The 16894-nt window shown below is 42.2% G+C and overlaps 1 protein-coding gene across 2 annotated transcripts in view; it reads left to right on the plus strand.

Annotated features, from left to right (window-relative positions):
* The first annotated feature begins 697 nt into the window (after nt 1-697).
* Nucleotides 698-16894, plus strand: part of ZNF507 (zinc finger protein 507) — a 40699-nt gene continuing 24502 nt past the window's right edge. The window contains exons 1-4 of one of the 2 annotated variants that reach the window (XM_023518362.1): nt 698-1708; nt 7309-9440; nt 10766-10883; nt 15049-15163. In XM_023518362.1, coding sequence (XP_023374130.1) covers nt 7311-9440; nt 10766-10883; nt 15049-15163 — 2363 coding nt within the window. In that variant the 5' untranslated portion in view covers nt 698-1708; nt 7309-7310. Of the gene's footprint in view, nt 1709-7278; nt 9441-10765; nt 10884-15048; nt 15164-16894 lie in introns of those variants that run through there. The other variant, XM_012810535.2, reaches the window with a different exon arrangement.

A 16894-nucleotide genomic window follows, 5' to 3' on the forward strand; every position in this document is an offset into this window, starting at 1 on the left:
CCTGCCCGCGGCTCACGTGATCCGTCCCCAGCGCCGCCATTTTGGAGCTCCGGGTGAGGAGGGGGAAGGCGGGGGAAAAGGGGGAAAAGTGCCAGGAGATAGCGGGCGAGGACGAGGGCTAGGGCACGGCTGGGGCCCGGCCGGCCAAAGGAGGCTCGCGGAGCAGCAGCCGCCGCCGCCGCCGCCGCCCGACCGCAGGTACCGCGCCCCGGGGCCGCCCCTCCGCCCGCGGCTGTGGCGTTGTCGCCGGCCATGTGCATCCTTCCCTCAGGCCTCCGCCGGCGCCCGCTTCCTCTTCAGCCTGTCGAAACCTGCCCAGTGTTCGCCACATACCCCACATTCCGAGTCCCCGTTCTGTCCTCTGCGCAGCCCACAGCAGGGCCTGCGGATACCTCGGGCTCGCCCTGCGGCCGGGTGGGAGGGAACCCGCCGCTCCCGCCCGCTGTCACCGGCCGGGTCAGCCCAGGGCATCGCTCCCGTCCCTCCCGCTGCCGTGGAACCGCTCCGGCCGGCGGGGCTGCCTCGCACCGCATTGCTTTATTACTTTTGTCAACTCCCCGCCCCTCATCGTCCCAGTCCTTTTTAGCCATTGCGTAGTGTAGAAAAAGCTAGTACCAAAAAAAAAAAAAGAAGAAGAAGAAAGCTATCCTGGCTTTCTGCATTTACTGCAGCCCTCTTGGATCCAGAGATCGCTGAGACCCTTGGGATAAAGCTCCCGCATTTTAAGATCTTGGAGGCAACCAGAGTAGGTGATTTAGTGTGCAAGGCCGGGATGGTTATTAACAAGGCAGAGCCCACCTTCCCAAGCTAAGGGCGGTCTTTTTTTGGTTTCTGCAGTGGGCTGTAATTTGCTATCAGTCTGCATCTCTCTTCTAGGACAATTATCACCTCCTCAAGTTTGTACTTTCTTGAGTACTCTGTTCTGACTCACTGTAAGGGTTTCGCTATTGATTAAAAGATTCCTTTACTTCCCTAACTCGTTGAAAATTAACTTCACAGGAGGCCCAAAGATAATGCTTTCTGCCCTGGCAGTGAACTATTTTATTTAACCGTAATCGATAAGATAGTTGCATTCTAGGGGAACCGAAGGAACATTCTTTGACCTTTTAGATTTATTTTAGTATGAGAAACAGTAGCAAAGAAAGAGAGGGCCGGGGTAGGAATCTGCTTTAGAAAATATATAGGTCACTCATATCTTTTTATGCTGCTATTTTTGCCCACTGTGTAAAAATTGCAGAATCACTCTAGATTGTATTTTTGGTTAAGGTTAAAATAGCATCATTGCAATTTACCATTCTATACTCCTTAGAAAGTCCTGTCAGAACCCCAATAGTGTTTGCAGTGAATTAAATTATGAGGTAAAACATAACATTTGCAATTATTGGGAGAAGTTTCCAGAGCTTATTTTTTGTTTCTAACTTCTGCAGAATTACTCAAGTCTGCTTGTTAGGTAAACTTTATAAATTTGCATCATGTAATAGGGTTGCATGAACATTACTCTGAATTTCTTTTTGACGTGAAATATTGGGAAATTTTCCACTGCCAAAAACATCATTACTCTGTTTAACCAAGAAAGAGAAATGTTTGATGCTATATACTTTCATTCTTGGCCACAGCTGGATTGTGAAGATTGATCCAAGGGACTATTAATTTCAGGAATTGATTTGAAAGACACTGGCTCTGCCACTTAACAGCCATGTAACCTTGGGTAAGTGACTTAAACTGCGCTGAGTGTTTTTTATGAAATTGTGTCATGTCCACCTGTCCCAAAGAGTTATAAATAAGATCAAATACACTAACCTGTTTGATACAGCCTAGATGTAAGGGCCTGTTACTCTTTTCGTTATCAATATTTTGTACATTTTTATTGTCACTGAGAATTAAGAGAAAATGTGGTGTATTCAAGAAATCATAGTTTTAGTATCAGACAGACCTGGATTTCAGGTCTTAAAGTAGTTACTATAGTAGTCTCGGGTTCCTAATCTGCAAAAAAGGAGAGAAAGAGAGAAAGCTAGTGTTACCAGGAATTAGGTGAGTATTAAAGAACACCTACACAGGCATTACACCCTGGACTTGCACCTGCAGGACTAGGGCTCCCTGGTACATTTGTGTAGTCTCCAGCATAGTTTGGCACACTGGATATGCTCAGTGATAGTACATCTGAATACTGGTTTATGTTAGTTAGACCTTATGTCTTAATTGCAGCTGCCAAATTAGAATATTCTCTTAGGCCAGGTGCCAGTTAAGAAACTCTAAGCTATGATATTCATATAGTTGTCATTTATACTTAGTTTTTCTTAGTGGCAATTAATAATTACATTGAGCTAGGGAGATTTTAAGTCAAATTATAACTGGCATTAACAAGATAAATCTATAATCAATGTGTAAGCAGTTTCCACATAACTTTTTATAGACAGTTTGTAATGCAGAGACCTGAGAGTTCATCCAGCTCCACCCACAGACACAGTGACTGGCCTGAGGTCACACAACTGACCGAAGGCGCTTAGGGGAGGATCCGTGAGTATATGTCTTCCCCTACTTTCTTTTCATTGGAACAAAATAAATGGGTGCTTTTGGGGGTTTCTTTGTGTTTATTGTTTATTTACTCATTCATTTCTTCACCTCTTTAGAGACAGGGCCTTGCCCAGGGGAGAGTATAGTGGCACCATCAGAGTTCACTGCAACCTTGAACTCCTGGGCACAAGATATCTTCCTGCATTGGCCTCCCAAGTAGCTAGGACTATGAGCCTAAACCACCATGCCACGCTAATTTTTTTTCTCCTAATTTTTTGTATGGACGGGATTTCTGTTCTTGAACTCCTGGCCTCAAGCAGTCCTCCTACCTGGGCTTCCCAGAGTGCTGAGATTCCAGGTGTGAGCTGAGCCCATGTGTTTATTTTAGAGTTAAAATTAGGAAGAATGGGCAATTAACTTACCATTACTTCTGTTGTTCAGTTTTCTGGTTGGAAAAGAACAAATTCTTATTCTGAAAAAGAAGGTTCCTTTATTTCTATCACTGCCTTCACAGCCTTTTCTCCAGGTCCACGTGAATTGCTCAATTTGATTTTACTTATGATGACCATGCTCCTGTAGCTAAAAAGAACTAGTTAGATACAGAAATAAACCAAATAGTGAATTATAAGGAAATTGTAAAAACTAAAATAATTTGGCTTTTAACTTTCTTTGGAAAAGACATTAATTATAAGCTCTTGCCTGTGGAGACTGTTGTCAAGGAACAGTTTGGGAGACTCAGTGGAAAAGGTTATAGAACTTTTCTGGTTTGGGATACAGCTTTTGTTTGTTTGTTTGTATTTGATATATTTGTTGTGTTATGTCTAAAGATTCCAAACAAGAAATTTCCTGTGATGTTAATGCCTCCTGTCTCCTCTCCTCCTTGTGAATGTCCTTGTTCAGCCATATTGATCTTTTCACTAACCCCTAGATTGCAAGCTTATTCTCACTTCGAAAAATACAGTCATGTTATGGCTGCCTTCCTTGTCATTCTTATGCTTGTGTCAATTTGCATTGACAGTATGCTAAGGAAGCAAATGCCACACTCAAATTAGGATAACCTAAGGAGGGCATGTTTACAGAGATACTGATAATAAAGGCATGGGACTTACATGGGCAAACTGTAGGGATGATACAGTTATCTGGAGCTGGCAGCATCAGAAGAGTGTGGTAGAGAGAGCAGCCCACCTGGAGAAAAGTGGCCTTCTTTTGAGGAGCACAGCCGGTCCAAGAGGTGGTGAATCAGGACATCAGATATTCTGTTCTCACTCTTCCCTCCCCTCTGATCTCTCGTTGCTCCCCCTCGGCTAACCTCAACCAGAAACCAGAGGACAGCGGAGTCTAGTGATGTGATCTCTCTCGGACAGATCATGAGCCTAGAGGGCAAAAGGGTGACATGTGGCATGCTGCCTGTCCTCTGGGATCTGGTGTCCATCTTACCTCCTCAGGAAGCCTTTACTTACCTTCCCAGCCCCAGGAACTCTTGGGCCTCTTGCAGGGTCTTGCTGTGGACCGTCACCTTCCATTTTACCTGTGTACTCTTGCCTGTTGTTAACTTCTAAATGTGTTGGTCTCACCTGCTCAGCCGGGTTTTAAACTGAGTACTGTGAATTTTAAATGTTTCCATTCTTCTTGATATTTTGCTTTGTACCCTGCACATAATTTTTTTCTGACTTTTTAGTGAGAAAATTTTTTAACATTTACATAATTAGAATAGTATAATCAACTCCTATGTACTCATCACTTAACTTCAGTTAATAATTTGTCATTCTTTATCCCTACCCTCTCCACTTCTCCCCCCACTGCCACCATGGTAATCTTTTAAAGCCACGTTGATACTGATCTCTGGGAATCAAGGATGGTATTAGCATAATCCTTGTTGAAGTCATTATTGAGTCAGTAGGATGGTGTTTGTATTCCTTATTTTCATCTCTTTTATTCAAATAAATTTTACTTCACTTGACATGCAGTCTCATATGCAGTAGAACCTCCATGGTTGACTTCCTCCCTACTCTGACCACCTCCTGAAGTTGACCTTATTTTCACAGCCTGGCCATTTACCACACTTACTCAGGGCTAGTTCCCTATGTTGACCTTCATCTATTGGCCTGTTCTTTACAGTCCCATGGGTGGTCAACCTACAGAGGTTCTACTGTGTATGCATATAAATAGACACGTGTGTGTACAGCATATATGTGTATGTGCATTTGTGAGCTAAGTAACATTTTTGTGAAAATTTGAAGAGTTGTCCTTAAGGTAACTTCCCCTCTGCGTATACTTTATTACGAGCTATTTATCTAACCTTTTTTTAACAGATACTTTTGTTTTTATGAGGTTTAACTTGTATGTTGATTTTGCACGTGGGCTCAAACTGGTTTTTCAGGTGTTTCTTGATGTATTTTATGTTGTCATATCTGTTTTATAGCTGCCATTACTGTACTTATCCCCAAATGTATGCAGCCTCTAAAACGAGATACTTACATAAATGTTCAGGGAAAATTGGAGCATCTGCTGCAAATTTCCATTAGCTCTTAATGCCTGAGCAGATACAGCTTTAAAAATCTGAATGTTTTGTCAGATTCTTTTGTGTTAGCCTTTTTCTCAAGATGAGAGAACTCCTTGTTGTCCTCTCCAGTGCACTTTTCTTTTTAAGGCCCACACTGAAATATCCCCAGGGAGCAATTTGCACTGTTCAGAAAAGAGATAACATGAGTCACCCTTATAACCTTGTGGGTGTGCAAAGTCTGTTGAACAAACAGTCACCTGTTAACCTGGAGATTATAGCCAGCCCACACAGATGCTGTGTTTCATGGGAGGAGGACCGTAGATTGGCAGTAGAGAGCCAGCGCCTGTCCAGAGAATCGAGTGTTCAGGGATTCCTATTACTAAACTTATTATTCAACTAACTTGCATTTAACAATCGAACTGAAGGAAATAAAACCTTAAGTTAATCACCCTGAAGGGAAATCAGTAGTCACATGAAGAGCCACAGCTCCCCTTGGCCTAAAAATGTGGAATTCTAAGGCAATAAAGTTGACTTAGGAAATCACAAAAGCATTTTTCTGAAGAAACAAATTATTCCCCTGTTGTCTCCTCTTTACAGCTTAAGGCTGAGTGTAGTGATCTAGGAAGACTTGTTTTTGCTACCTAAGAAAGACGAAACAGGACTTGTCTTTTGAGAGGTTGTTGGGGATGTGGGGAGAGTGGCTAGAGGACTGCTGACCTTTGGGAGCAGGAACAGCTGTCACTGTTGTCACGGCTGTTGAATGCAGTTCCCACCTTCAGGGCCATTGGCGGAAAAGACAAAAAAGAAAAAGCCAATCCCGTAGGGCAGAGTACTAGGAGGGAGGAAAGAAGTAGTACTAAAGAAAAAGAAGCCAAGAGTAAAATGTTTGTCGTTTTGCCTGATGTGGACCTAAATCTAGAAAGCTAGTGTGCCAGGAGAGTAGAAAATAAGAGAGGAAGCACTGTAACTGCTGCCCAGAGTCGTCGTGGGCGTCCTGGCACTGAAGCTGGTCAGAGCACAGGGGAGGGGGTAGTTTAGGTATAGTCCTGGCAGGGGCCCAGTGGCCCTTACATGTTGATTCAGCCATGCAGGGAAGAGAAGCCATGATTCACCACCTAAAATAAGAATTCAGAGCCTGTGACTGAAGATTAAGAATAGTGTGGTCTTTGGTCTGTAGCTAGCGCCACCAAAAATTTTGCTGGCATTTATTGAATGTTGTGAGTAAGATTCCAGAATGCACCTAAAATGTGGAAAAACAAAACTTGTTGCTGGAAAAAAGCCTAAACTTAAAAATGTGATCCAAGTCAACAAATTAATCTCACTTTAAGCCAAAGGAAATGTCTGAAATGAAAGCACTGCCAGGAAATATAAAGAATATTCAAGACTCAGGCAGAAAGATCTGCGAGTATTTTGTGTTTAGTGACTTCCTTGGACATGATACTAGAAGTTAGAAATAATCTGTTCTGAGGACTCTCTCTATTCATATCTGGACCCGAAACCCAGCTGGGACATCACCTTTTTCCTCCTCTGATGCCCTTTTCCCTTTCTTTAAAAAAAAAAAAAAAAAAAAAGGACACATATGTGGGTTATGAGTAATAGTTGACCACTAATATGACCTCCAGAAAAAACCACAGCATAGTTTGTGGTTTATCCTGAGGAAGATAAATCAAAGGAAGTAAAAGCAGGAACTGGATCATTGCTTTTATTTAGTTTCGTTTGCTAGTACTTCTCAAAATTCACTGTGCTCTTTACAATATGGTTTCATAATTTGGGGAGAAAAAAGTTTGTGATTTTAGTAACAAAACTATAGTTCTATTTCATGTAAAAAATAATTTCTCAGGTATTGTATCAGTCATTGACTTTATAAAATGTTGTTTCTCAGTAACCTGAGGTGGTTCTATGTGCCTCGAGCATGGCTGTATTGCTTTAATTGGGAAATAGAGTCTTTTTTTCTTTGGCATGTGCAAAAGGGAGTATTGGCGGGGTTCATCTGGATGTCAAAGGCAAAGAAAGTAAAGAAAAACCGAGATAAATACGGTTAAAGTCATTTCCAAAGAAATAAGGGAAGGATGGAAAGATCTCCATCATCAGTCTTTGTTTATAGAAGATTGTATTCAGGAGAGAAATTGTAAACAACTTAAGTTTATATTGGGAATAGCTAGGTACGTTGATACAGAGCTCCCATCTTAGAGAATACTTACATTAGGTTAAAATTAATGTCATTTCCTGAATTATTTTCCTGTAATTATCCTGTAACCTGGTATACTTCTGTTGGATGTTACCCTTTTTAGATATGGAAGAAAGCAGCAGTGTTGCCATGTTGGTGCCAGACATTGGAGAACAGGAAGCTGTACTGACTGCTGAAAGTATCATCAGTCCTTCACTGGAAATTGACGAGCAAAGGAAAGCTAAAACAGACCCATTAATCCATGTTATCCAGAAGTTAAGCAAGATAGTGGAACATGAAAAGTCACAAAAATGTCTTTTAATTGGGAAAAAACGTGGACGTTCAAGTGCTATAACACAATCTCTTGAAACCCAAGAACTTTGTGAGATTCCAGCTAAAGTAGCCCAGTCACCTGCTGCTGATATTAGAAGAGCGGAGATGTCACAAACGAATCTTAGCCCCGACTCTCTTGCCCAGAGCGATGGGAAGGCTATGTCTTACCAGTGCAGCCTTTGTAAGTTCTTATCATCCTCTTTTCCTGTGTTAAAAGATCATATTAAGCAGCATGGTCAACAGAATGAAGTGATCCTGATGTGCTCAGAGTGCCATATAACCTCTAAAAGCCAAGAGGAACTTGAAGCTCATGTGGTAAATGACCACGAAAATGATGGTGGTCATGCTCAAGCCAAAGCCCAGGAGGGCACAAGCCCTTCCAACTCCTCACAGCAGAGAGCAACGGAAGGAAGCAGTGAGCCGCTTCCTGGTGTCCCTGGAAGCGTGAACAGTCCACAAACACATGCCATCCCGACTTCAGCTGAGGCAGGAGTGGGCCGGAGGAAGTGGTATGCGTATGAGCAGTATGGCATGTACCGCTGCTTGTTCTGTAGTTACACCTGTGGCCAGCAGAGGATGTTGAAGACGCACGCCTGGAAACATGCAGGGGAGGTTGACTGCTCCTATCCGATCTTTGAGAATGAAAATGAGCCCCTGGGCTTGCTGGATTCTTCAGTGGCTGCTGCCCCCGGCGGGGTAGATGCTGTAGTCATTGCCATAGGAGACAGTGAACTCAGTATCCACAACGGGCCGTCGGTCCAAGTGCAGATCTGCAGTTCACAACAGTTAGCCTCGTCATCCCCTTTAGAGCAGAGCGCAGAAAGGGGTGTGCCCCTAGGTCAGTCAGTTACCCTTGACCCTAGTGAGGAAGAAATGCTAGCAGTGATTTCTGACACAGAGGAGAACCTGATGGCTGATAGCCTGCTCTCATCAGCACAGAAAATTATCAGCAGTAGCCCGAACAGAAAAGGTCACGTTAATGTGATAGTGGAGCGACTGCCAAGCGCTGAAGAAACTCTTTCACAGAAACATTTCCTCATGAATGCTGAAATTGAAGAGGGGAAAAACCTGAGCCAGACAGAAGCCCAGATTGGGTGTGAAGGAACGGATGATGTTTACCGTGCTGATAAATGCACTGTTGATATTGGGGGGTTGATCATAGGCTGGAGCAGCACAGAGAAGAAAGATGAGTTAATAAGTAAAGGCCTGGCTGCTGATGAGAACGCCCCACCAGGCCGAAGGAGGACAAACTCCGAGTCCCTCAGACTCCACTCGTTAGCTGCAGAAGCCCTCGTCACCATGCCTATACGGGCCGCAGAGCTGACAAGGGCCAACCTCGGGCCTTATGGAGACATAAACCTCTTAGATCCAGGTACTGGACAAAGGCAAGTAGACAATAGTACCTTGGCAGCATATTCAAAAATGATGTCACCACTTAGAAACTCTACGGATGGATTGCCTAGCTTTAACCAAAGTAACTCCACCTTGGTAGCACTCCCAGAGGGAAGGCAAGAATTGTCAGACGGGCAAGTAAAGACAGGCATCAGCATGTCCTTACTCACCGTGATTGAGAAGTTGAGAGAAAGGACAGACCAGAATGCTTCAGATGATGACATTTTAAAAGAGTTGCAGGACAATGCCCAGTGCCAGCCCAGCAGTGAGGCGAGCTTGTCAGCAAACAGCGTGGTGGAGTACATCCCCAACGCGGAGCGGCCCTACCGCTGCCGCCTATGTCACTACGCGAGTGGCAACAAAGGCCACATGAAGCAGCACCTGCGAGTCCACCGGCAGAGGCAGCCCTACCAGTGTCCCATCTGCGAGCATGTCGCCGACAGCAGCAAGGGTCTGGAGAGCCACATGATCAACCACTGTAAGGCCAGGATATATCAGTGCAAGCAGTGCCAGGAATCTTTCCATTACAAGGTAAGCGTTGGAGTTCTGAATCGAGTAGGGAACTTTGCAGATCTAGCCCAACCACCCTATTTTACAGATGAGGAATGAGTCCCAGAAGAGTTGGATAATCTGCCCAGAGGATCCAACTAATTAGTGTTAAAAGTTGGGACTGAAGTCGAGGCCTTCAGAATTCCTGCTGCTGAACTCTGTCCCCCTTGCTGCCTTCTTAACAGCCTCTGTGTTTGATATTAGTGTTTTAGTGGAGATACGTGTTTTTTAAAGTGTTGATTTCAAGTTACAAGGGAATATACGATGGGTTGACATCATATGTACATTTCACTTACACATATTTAACCATATATCATCAAGATAAAAATACATATTTCTTATCTTGTATGACCCCCAAATGCACGTCATTCCCTTTAGCCACCACACAGCCAACAGTAATGTGTGTCATTGCAGAAGGAAAAATGGGCTGTGTTGGACTTAGGTGAAATAGAACCACATATACACGGTCGTACAGCCACTATGAAGGACTTGGAAGGGTGTTTTGACTGGTTTTGTCTTGTGTGCTGACCTTAAAACCAGTATCTGCATGAAATGCTGTTCTTTTATAAAGGTTCTCAACCAAGGGGGCCAGGTGACTCTTAGAAAGTGTTTTGAAAGTGTTTTAAAAGTGTGTCCTAAAGGGCTAACTGGGATGCTGACTTTTTCTCTCAGATTAGCCAGAATTGGGGTCTAGCTGGTGGTGAAAAGCTGATCAGGAATAAGAAGAACTTTGAGTCTGAGATTCAGTGCTGCTGGGATTACCCCCCTGAGATTCCAAGTAGCACATCCAAATAGGCTAGAATACAACTTCCAGGAGTTTCTTTTGCCGCTATTCTCTGGATTCATGAGGTTAAGGTACAGAAGGAAGATTTCATTGGAGGAACAGTTCTGATTAGGTCACTCTTACACATTTAGTTGATATTTAAAGGCAAAAATAAGGAGTCTAGTGATTACTGGTTGGCTTTATTCTTGTGAAAGTGTTGTGTTGCTCTGAACGCTCTTCCTCCTCAGGCCTCCTAGTAGTTGAGTAAGCTTGCCTGTGTCATGCACAAACTCCACCCAAAATAGACTTCCTTTTGGAGAATAAGAAAGAAGAGCTCTCTTTATGATGAGATTATGATTTATCTAGTGTGCTTGTGTCTGTAAGTTGCCAAATGTATCAGTCTTTTAGCAGATTTGATTTTAAAATATTGGTAATATTTTCTAGGTAAGAGGCCATGAAAACAATTAACCCCTTCTGCAGCCTCCTAGTAATTGGACATGTGTATTTACTGAAACTTACATGGTAATTTCTCTCCACTTTGTAGAGTCAACTGAGGAATCATGAGAGGGAGCAACACAGTCTTCCAGATACCTTGTCAGTAGCAGCGTCTACCGAGCCAAGAGTTGCCAGCGATACAACTGATGGGAAATGTGTTCAGGAAGGTATCTGTGTATTTTTTATACAGGCTGCAGTGACTAGCATATGAAGCAAAAACACTCATTGCCATGTGGGTTATCGTCAGGACTAGAGTATGTGTTCTGCCCTATTTGTATATGATGGATGTGAGTGAATCCTACTTGTTTCTGAGGAGGTGCCAAGTGCTGGATGAGGTCAGTTATTACTAGGGTGGAGGTTAGAAGTACTAGATTAGTAAGTTCTCAGCCTCAGCCATGTAGGCGGATATCACCACTGATAGGTGTGCTACCCTGTGAGAGCCCAGCTATGGCACAGACCTTGGGAGGCCCCGTGCCAGCGAGCAGGAGGAACTGCACCGTGGAGAGCCTCTCCCCCCCCACCAGCTGACCTGCTGAGCACAGAGCCTTTGCAGATGGTAGGCCCCCACCTCAAACTTTAACTCAGGCTTCCTGCTGTGATCTTATTCTTACCCAAGTATGACTGCCAGATTTCATCTGCATTATTTTAAAAAAACACAAGATCTTTTTATGTACTAGTTAGGTACCAGTCAGCCGAGTTTCTGGTAATAGGAATATTAGAATCAAAAGATTTAATTAGAGTTCCATGAAAAGGCGGATGCCACATCCGGAGAATTGGGGATAAAGTGTACTAAGCTGTGTTTCCTTGCTGCAGCTCACTTAAATTGATATACTTTAAATGGCTCGAGTGTAGCATAGAGTGTTTATAGGAAATAAAACATATTGGGGTGACTTTCCTGTTTAGATTTGCTAAGAATTAAAGTTAGAAACGACTACAGAGTGAAATGTTTTACCATAATGTTTCATTAAATTATACCCCAGAAAGCATAACTGATTCTAGAATGTTTCTGAAAGAACTGATTTTGACACCACTGTAGCACCAAAATTCCCTTGTCAAACAGATGTCATCCCTGTAAAACTATCCAAACAAAAGGAGTTTATGACATAGCATCTGTTTCTGCAATAGATGGCTGAGCTGAAACAGTTTTGTTTCCTTTTCACAAAATAGCCCTAAATGCCTCCTTTTATTTTAATTCATTATGTTTCCACATCCCCTTTAAAGGAGACATTACAACATTTGATGCGATTGGACCATAAGTCCCTAATGAAGGAATCCAGTGAGTGCTGCTCAGTAGTGCCCCCTGCAGTCAATACCAGCGTTAGGATGTGTCTTTGTCAGCACCATCTTAAATGTCAACATTTACAACTGTCCAGATGAGTCGATGGATTAAAATTGGCAATTTCAATAAAAAGATTAAGATGTCAACTCAGAATTAAACCGTTTCAGGCTTTACAGCATTAGCATCTGTTCACCGTGTTCCGTTTCCCAGCATCTTTTCTTTGTGGATCATACTTTTTCCTTAGGGTTAGATGCACGGAGTTGAAATTGCTGGTGGTGCCTTTTCTCACTCCACTTGGCTCCACTTGCTTTTTTCTGTCACAGTACTGCAACAGTTCAGGTGCCTGTCTTCCTTCACACTTACACCTGGGTGGGAATTTATTAATTCAATGCTAGAGCACATCTCTAGCTTACAAAGAAGGTGATAATAATTCATGTCTTGCGAGAACTTCTTTAAGCACTTAGTAAACTTATTAAACAAAATGGGAGATGTGTGCCTCCCTGGTCCCCATTTCTTCCCATTATGACAGCACAGATACCTGAGGGCATGTTTTCAACTTGTACTTGAACTTAAGACCTTGGCCATTAGAGGTGACTTGCCTGCCTTGAGTGGGCTGCTTTGCTGGGTACTGGGAGTACATGAAGGGCATCATTGCCCTTGAGCCCACCTCAGAACTGGACTGGTAAGTACCACAGCAAATACCTAGGGTGCTGTAACAGAGCCATAGGCAAAGCATTTTCATAGCGTCTTTCTTTATAAAATGTAATTAAATCGTTTTCATTAGAAACCTGTAATTTGCCAACCCCTGGGGGTTCAGTATAAATAAAACAGGTACATCCTTGCCTTCAGGGAGTCAACAGCCTAGTGACAGAGTAAAGACTTTACCCAGACATGCAGGTAATATACAGACTTTGGTGAAGGAAAAACATAGGATTTACAAAACCATGCATGAGGTTCTAGTCTTTCCATTTTGTTGATGATATAGCTGAGACCCCTGAGGTAATGTAATTTACCCGAGATCATACTGGTAGTAAGAGCAGAGCAAGGACTAAGCCCAAGTTTTTGAACTTTAAATCCAATATTCTTCCCACTGGAAACAGTTGCTTCAAGTAGCACGGGCTCTCATTCCGTTCTATATTAAGTTTTTCCATCTGTCAGTTTTATTAGTTGTCATTGATCTGTAATATTTCTCACACAAAACCATTATCCAATATTTCACACTTCATTTTTTCAGGATTTTTTTAAAAACTGTATTTGGAACAGTGCCATTTATAATCGAGTCCAAGTTTTTAACCTACCAATTAAGAGCAATACTTAGATTATAATTATGATTAGTGTGTATATTAATGTTATAGATTTATACCAGGAAATTAGGACATTTTTGTTCTGCCTGGCAGTAGTTATTAGCAAAAGAAAGCTTCGATTTTAGAAAGCTTAAATTTAGCTTAAGGATTTTCTCTGTTGAAATTTCCGCATGGATTTTTTCGTCCCATTAATTTTACTTTTGTGCACTGTGTCCTGGTGTTGCACCCAAGCTCCCTCCTGCCAGGGACACAGCTTCTCCTGCCCTGCCTGCCCTGGGGCTTCGTGGTTGCCTCTTCCTGGATGAAAAGCAGGCGGGGTGTGAGGAGCCTGTGGACCTCGCACAGTGGAGAGTAAAGAAAGCAGTGGCTGTCTTCAGGGGACAGTTCTGTATGGTCAGGTCATCCAGCTTGGGTCACCCAGTAAGTTCAGTTACATGGCCCTGTTTACACTGGATCTATGTTCCCTGCATTTTCATGAGAGTCATAACCTTTGCCCCATAACCTGTCAGTTAACTAGATAGACTTAAACTACACTATGTAGCACTTAATCATTTGAGGTACCTTTTCTTCCACATTGCAGTTGGCTGACATTTAGTGTTAACAAAAGAAAACCTACAAGCTGCAGGCTTTTCATATTGAGTTTGTTATATATGTGTCATAGCCACACCTTATAGTATTGGATTATGGTATTAATTTGGTGAATCACTATTTCTTTAAAAAAATATATCCACTGAATGGAGTTGAAACACATTGTTCTTAGTAAAGTATCTCAAGAATGGAAAACCAAGCATCCAATGTACTCAACACTAATATGAAGCCAGTAGATGAACTAATACACACCCACAGGAGAGAAAACTCAATTCAAGTCAGGAGGAGGCAGGGCATTGGGGTACTCCCACTTCATCGGCACAGTGTCGGGATACATGGCACACCTTTTGAGTGTGAGACACAACTACAAGAGGGACTCTACCTAACAAATGCAAATATTATAACCTAGTTGTTTGTACCCTCACATTAACCTGAAATAAAAATTAAAAATATATAAGGGTGGTACTTGTGGTTCAAGGAGTAGGGTGCCGGCCCCATATACTGGAGGTGGTGGGTTCTAACCCAGCCCTGGCCAAAAACTGCAAAATAAATAAATAAATAAAAGAAAAAATAAAAATATAAAAAGAATAGGCTCAGCACCTGTGGCTCAAATGGCTGAGGCGCCAGCCACATACACCTGAGCTGGTGGGTTCAAATCCAGCCCGGGCCCGCCAAACGACAATGATGGCTGCAACCAAAAAAATATCCGGGCGTGTGGCGAGTGCCTGTAGTCCCAGCGACTTGGGAGACTGAGGCAGGAGACTTGCTTGAGCCCAGGAGTTGGAGGTTGCTGTGAGCTGTGATGCCACAGCACTCGACCCAGGGTGACAGCTTGAGGCTCTGTCTCAAAAAAAATAATATTAAAAAAATAAAAAATATATCCAGTATTGATTGAAGTGACACCTGTTTGTTGATACAAATCAGTAGCATCTCTCTGGTTAACGAAACTTTCTAGGTTTAAAGGTTAGAGATGATGTTCAGTTTGTACCTGCTCACGCAGGGAACCTGTAAAACCTCTCCAAACTTGTTAAATTTAAACAGAGTCTTGATTGAAATGTTAATATTACTGTGTGGTATAGATGTTCATTTATAATGGAATATAAAACAGTGATTTAAATCTTACCAAACCATGCTGCTAAAACTCTGAAATTCTTTGCCTAGGGACTAAGTCCTCAGTCCAGAAGCAGTATAGATGTGATGTGTGTGACTACACAAGTACAACATACGTCGGTGTGAGGAACCACAGACGTGTCCACAATTCCGATAAGCCGTACAGGTAAGTGTGATAATCCTAGAAGTTTAATGCTTATGTTAAAATGTTTTACAGGAACAAAATAAAATAGAAATATAGTAGAACCTCTGTAACTTGGCCACCCGAGGGACCATAACACAGAGGTGGTCACCATGAAGACTGAGGCCTGTGTGCCTGTGGGGCACACCTGGCCTGTGAAAATCCCATCAGCTTAGGGACTGGTCAGCTACGGAGGTTCTGCTGTGATTAAAAATTCATAGCACTTGCTAAAGCACAGGTTAGGAACTGAGAAACTTTTACTGGTTGTGTAAGTCTTGTTTACTCTGTTAAAGAACATGAACTTTGAGTTTTGAGTCTTATGTCAGTAGAGCTTTCGTCTGGTTGAACTGTAGGAAGACATCTGTGTCTGTCAGTTCTGTGTTTTCATTTCATTTGGGTATAAATTATCATGGCAGTTTTCAGAGCTTGAGAGTACATTTCAGTAATTTGGCTGTTAGAGACTCAGGATTCCAGCAAAATATCTTTAAAACTGAAAGGGAATAAAACTTCTGTAAAAGATTCTATTTTTGAAAATTAAGCTAGCATATATAGAATAAGGTCATTTTTGTTTGATTTTGTTACTTGATTTTTCACAAAAGCAAATTTAGATATGTATTTTCAAAATATAACATAGGCATTCTGAATGAATTAAGGCAGTGGTTCTCAGCCTGTGGGTCATGACACCTTTGTAACAATGAAAATACATTGAGGCATTAGGAAGGTTGAGAACCACTGAATTAAGATAAGCTGTTAACAGAAATCATTGTTTCTTAAATGAACTTTGCCTCTTCAAAATAAACTATTTGTTGTTTGTATACTGGGTGTCCTTAAAGTTACCATACATAGGGAAGATGGGAAATTTTAGATAAATGTACCTTTACTTAAATGTCCATTACAGAATTTTACAAAATGATGTCTACATGTTTGCCACCTTTTTATAAAATTTTTTGATTATTTTGTAACTACAGCTACACTTAGCTATAATTTCCCATTTTTTCTTCATATGGTGACTTCAGACGTGACTTTTAGGGCATCCTGTCTGGTAAAGGTGCAAAGTTTGCCCAGCTGTCACAGAGCAGTGAGCTCCCCTGCAGCCCTGGGGGGACATTAAGGTCCTGCGTCAGTGCTGACCCGGTCACTGTGACTGACAGGACAGTGGCAGGCCATGGGCATGAATTCTTTTAACCCCATTGACAAAACTTGTTTCATGTTTTAATTCTCTCTCCAGGTTTTATAAGTATGACACAGTGAGTGTGTGAAAGTTGTTCTGTTAATCTAAATGAAAACCTGATCAGGCTGTGCCATAAAAGGTCATTATTTGATCCTGTAGGGTGGCTCTCCCTATATGTGGTTTTGAATATTTAATACGTGCTTAATTTGCTAACCAGCAGTCTTACTTAGAATCACTCTTCAGTTTGCACTCTTACAGCTCTGTGGAAGATTTTTGACCTTACCTCAGTGTCTCTATTTTTATTTTAAATGTTTTTAAAACAAAAATCCCTGAGAAAGATTTTTGCCCCAGAGTACAGTGAAGACCATTATATATAGTAAATCAGTGCTGTAAAATTCTAGATGAGGCATGATAGGTGGGACTGAACATGTATCCATTCATAATTTCCACTGGGAAACGTTTAGAAGACATAATGGAGGAAGGACACTGTTTACCTAATAGGAGAAAACTTGGGGCCAAATTCATGGGATTTGGGCAAGACTAAA

The sequence above is a fragment of the Otolemur garnettii genome, unplaced genomic scaffold (assembly GCF_000181295.1).
Source record: "Otolemur garnettii isolate 467f Iridium unplaced genomic scaffold, OtoGar3 scaffold00135, whole genome shotgun sequence".
Lineage (NCBI taxonomy): Eukaryota > Metazoa > Chordata > Mammalia > Primates > Galagidae > Otolemur > Otolemur garnettii.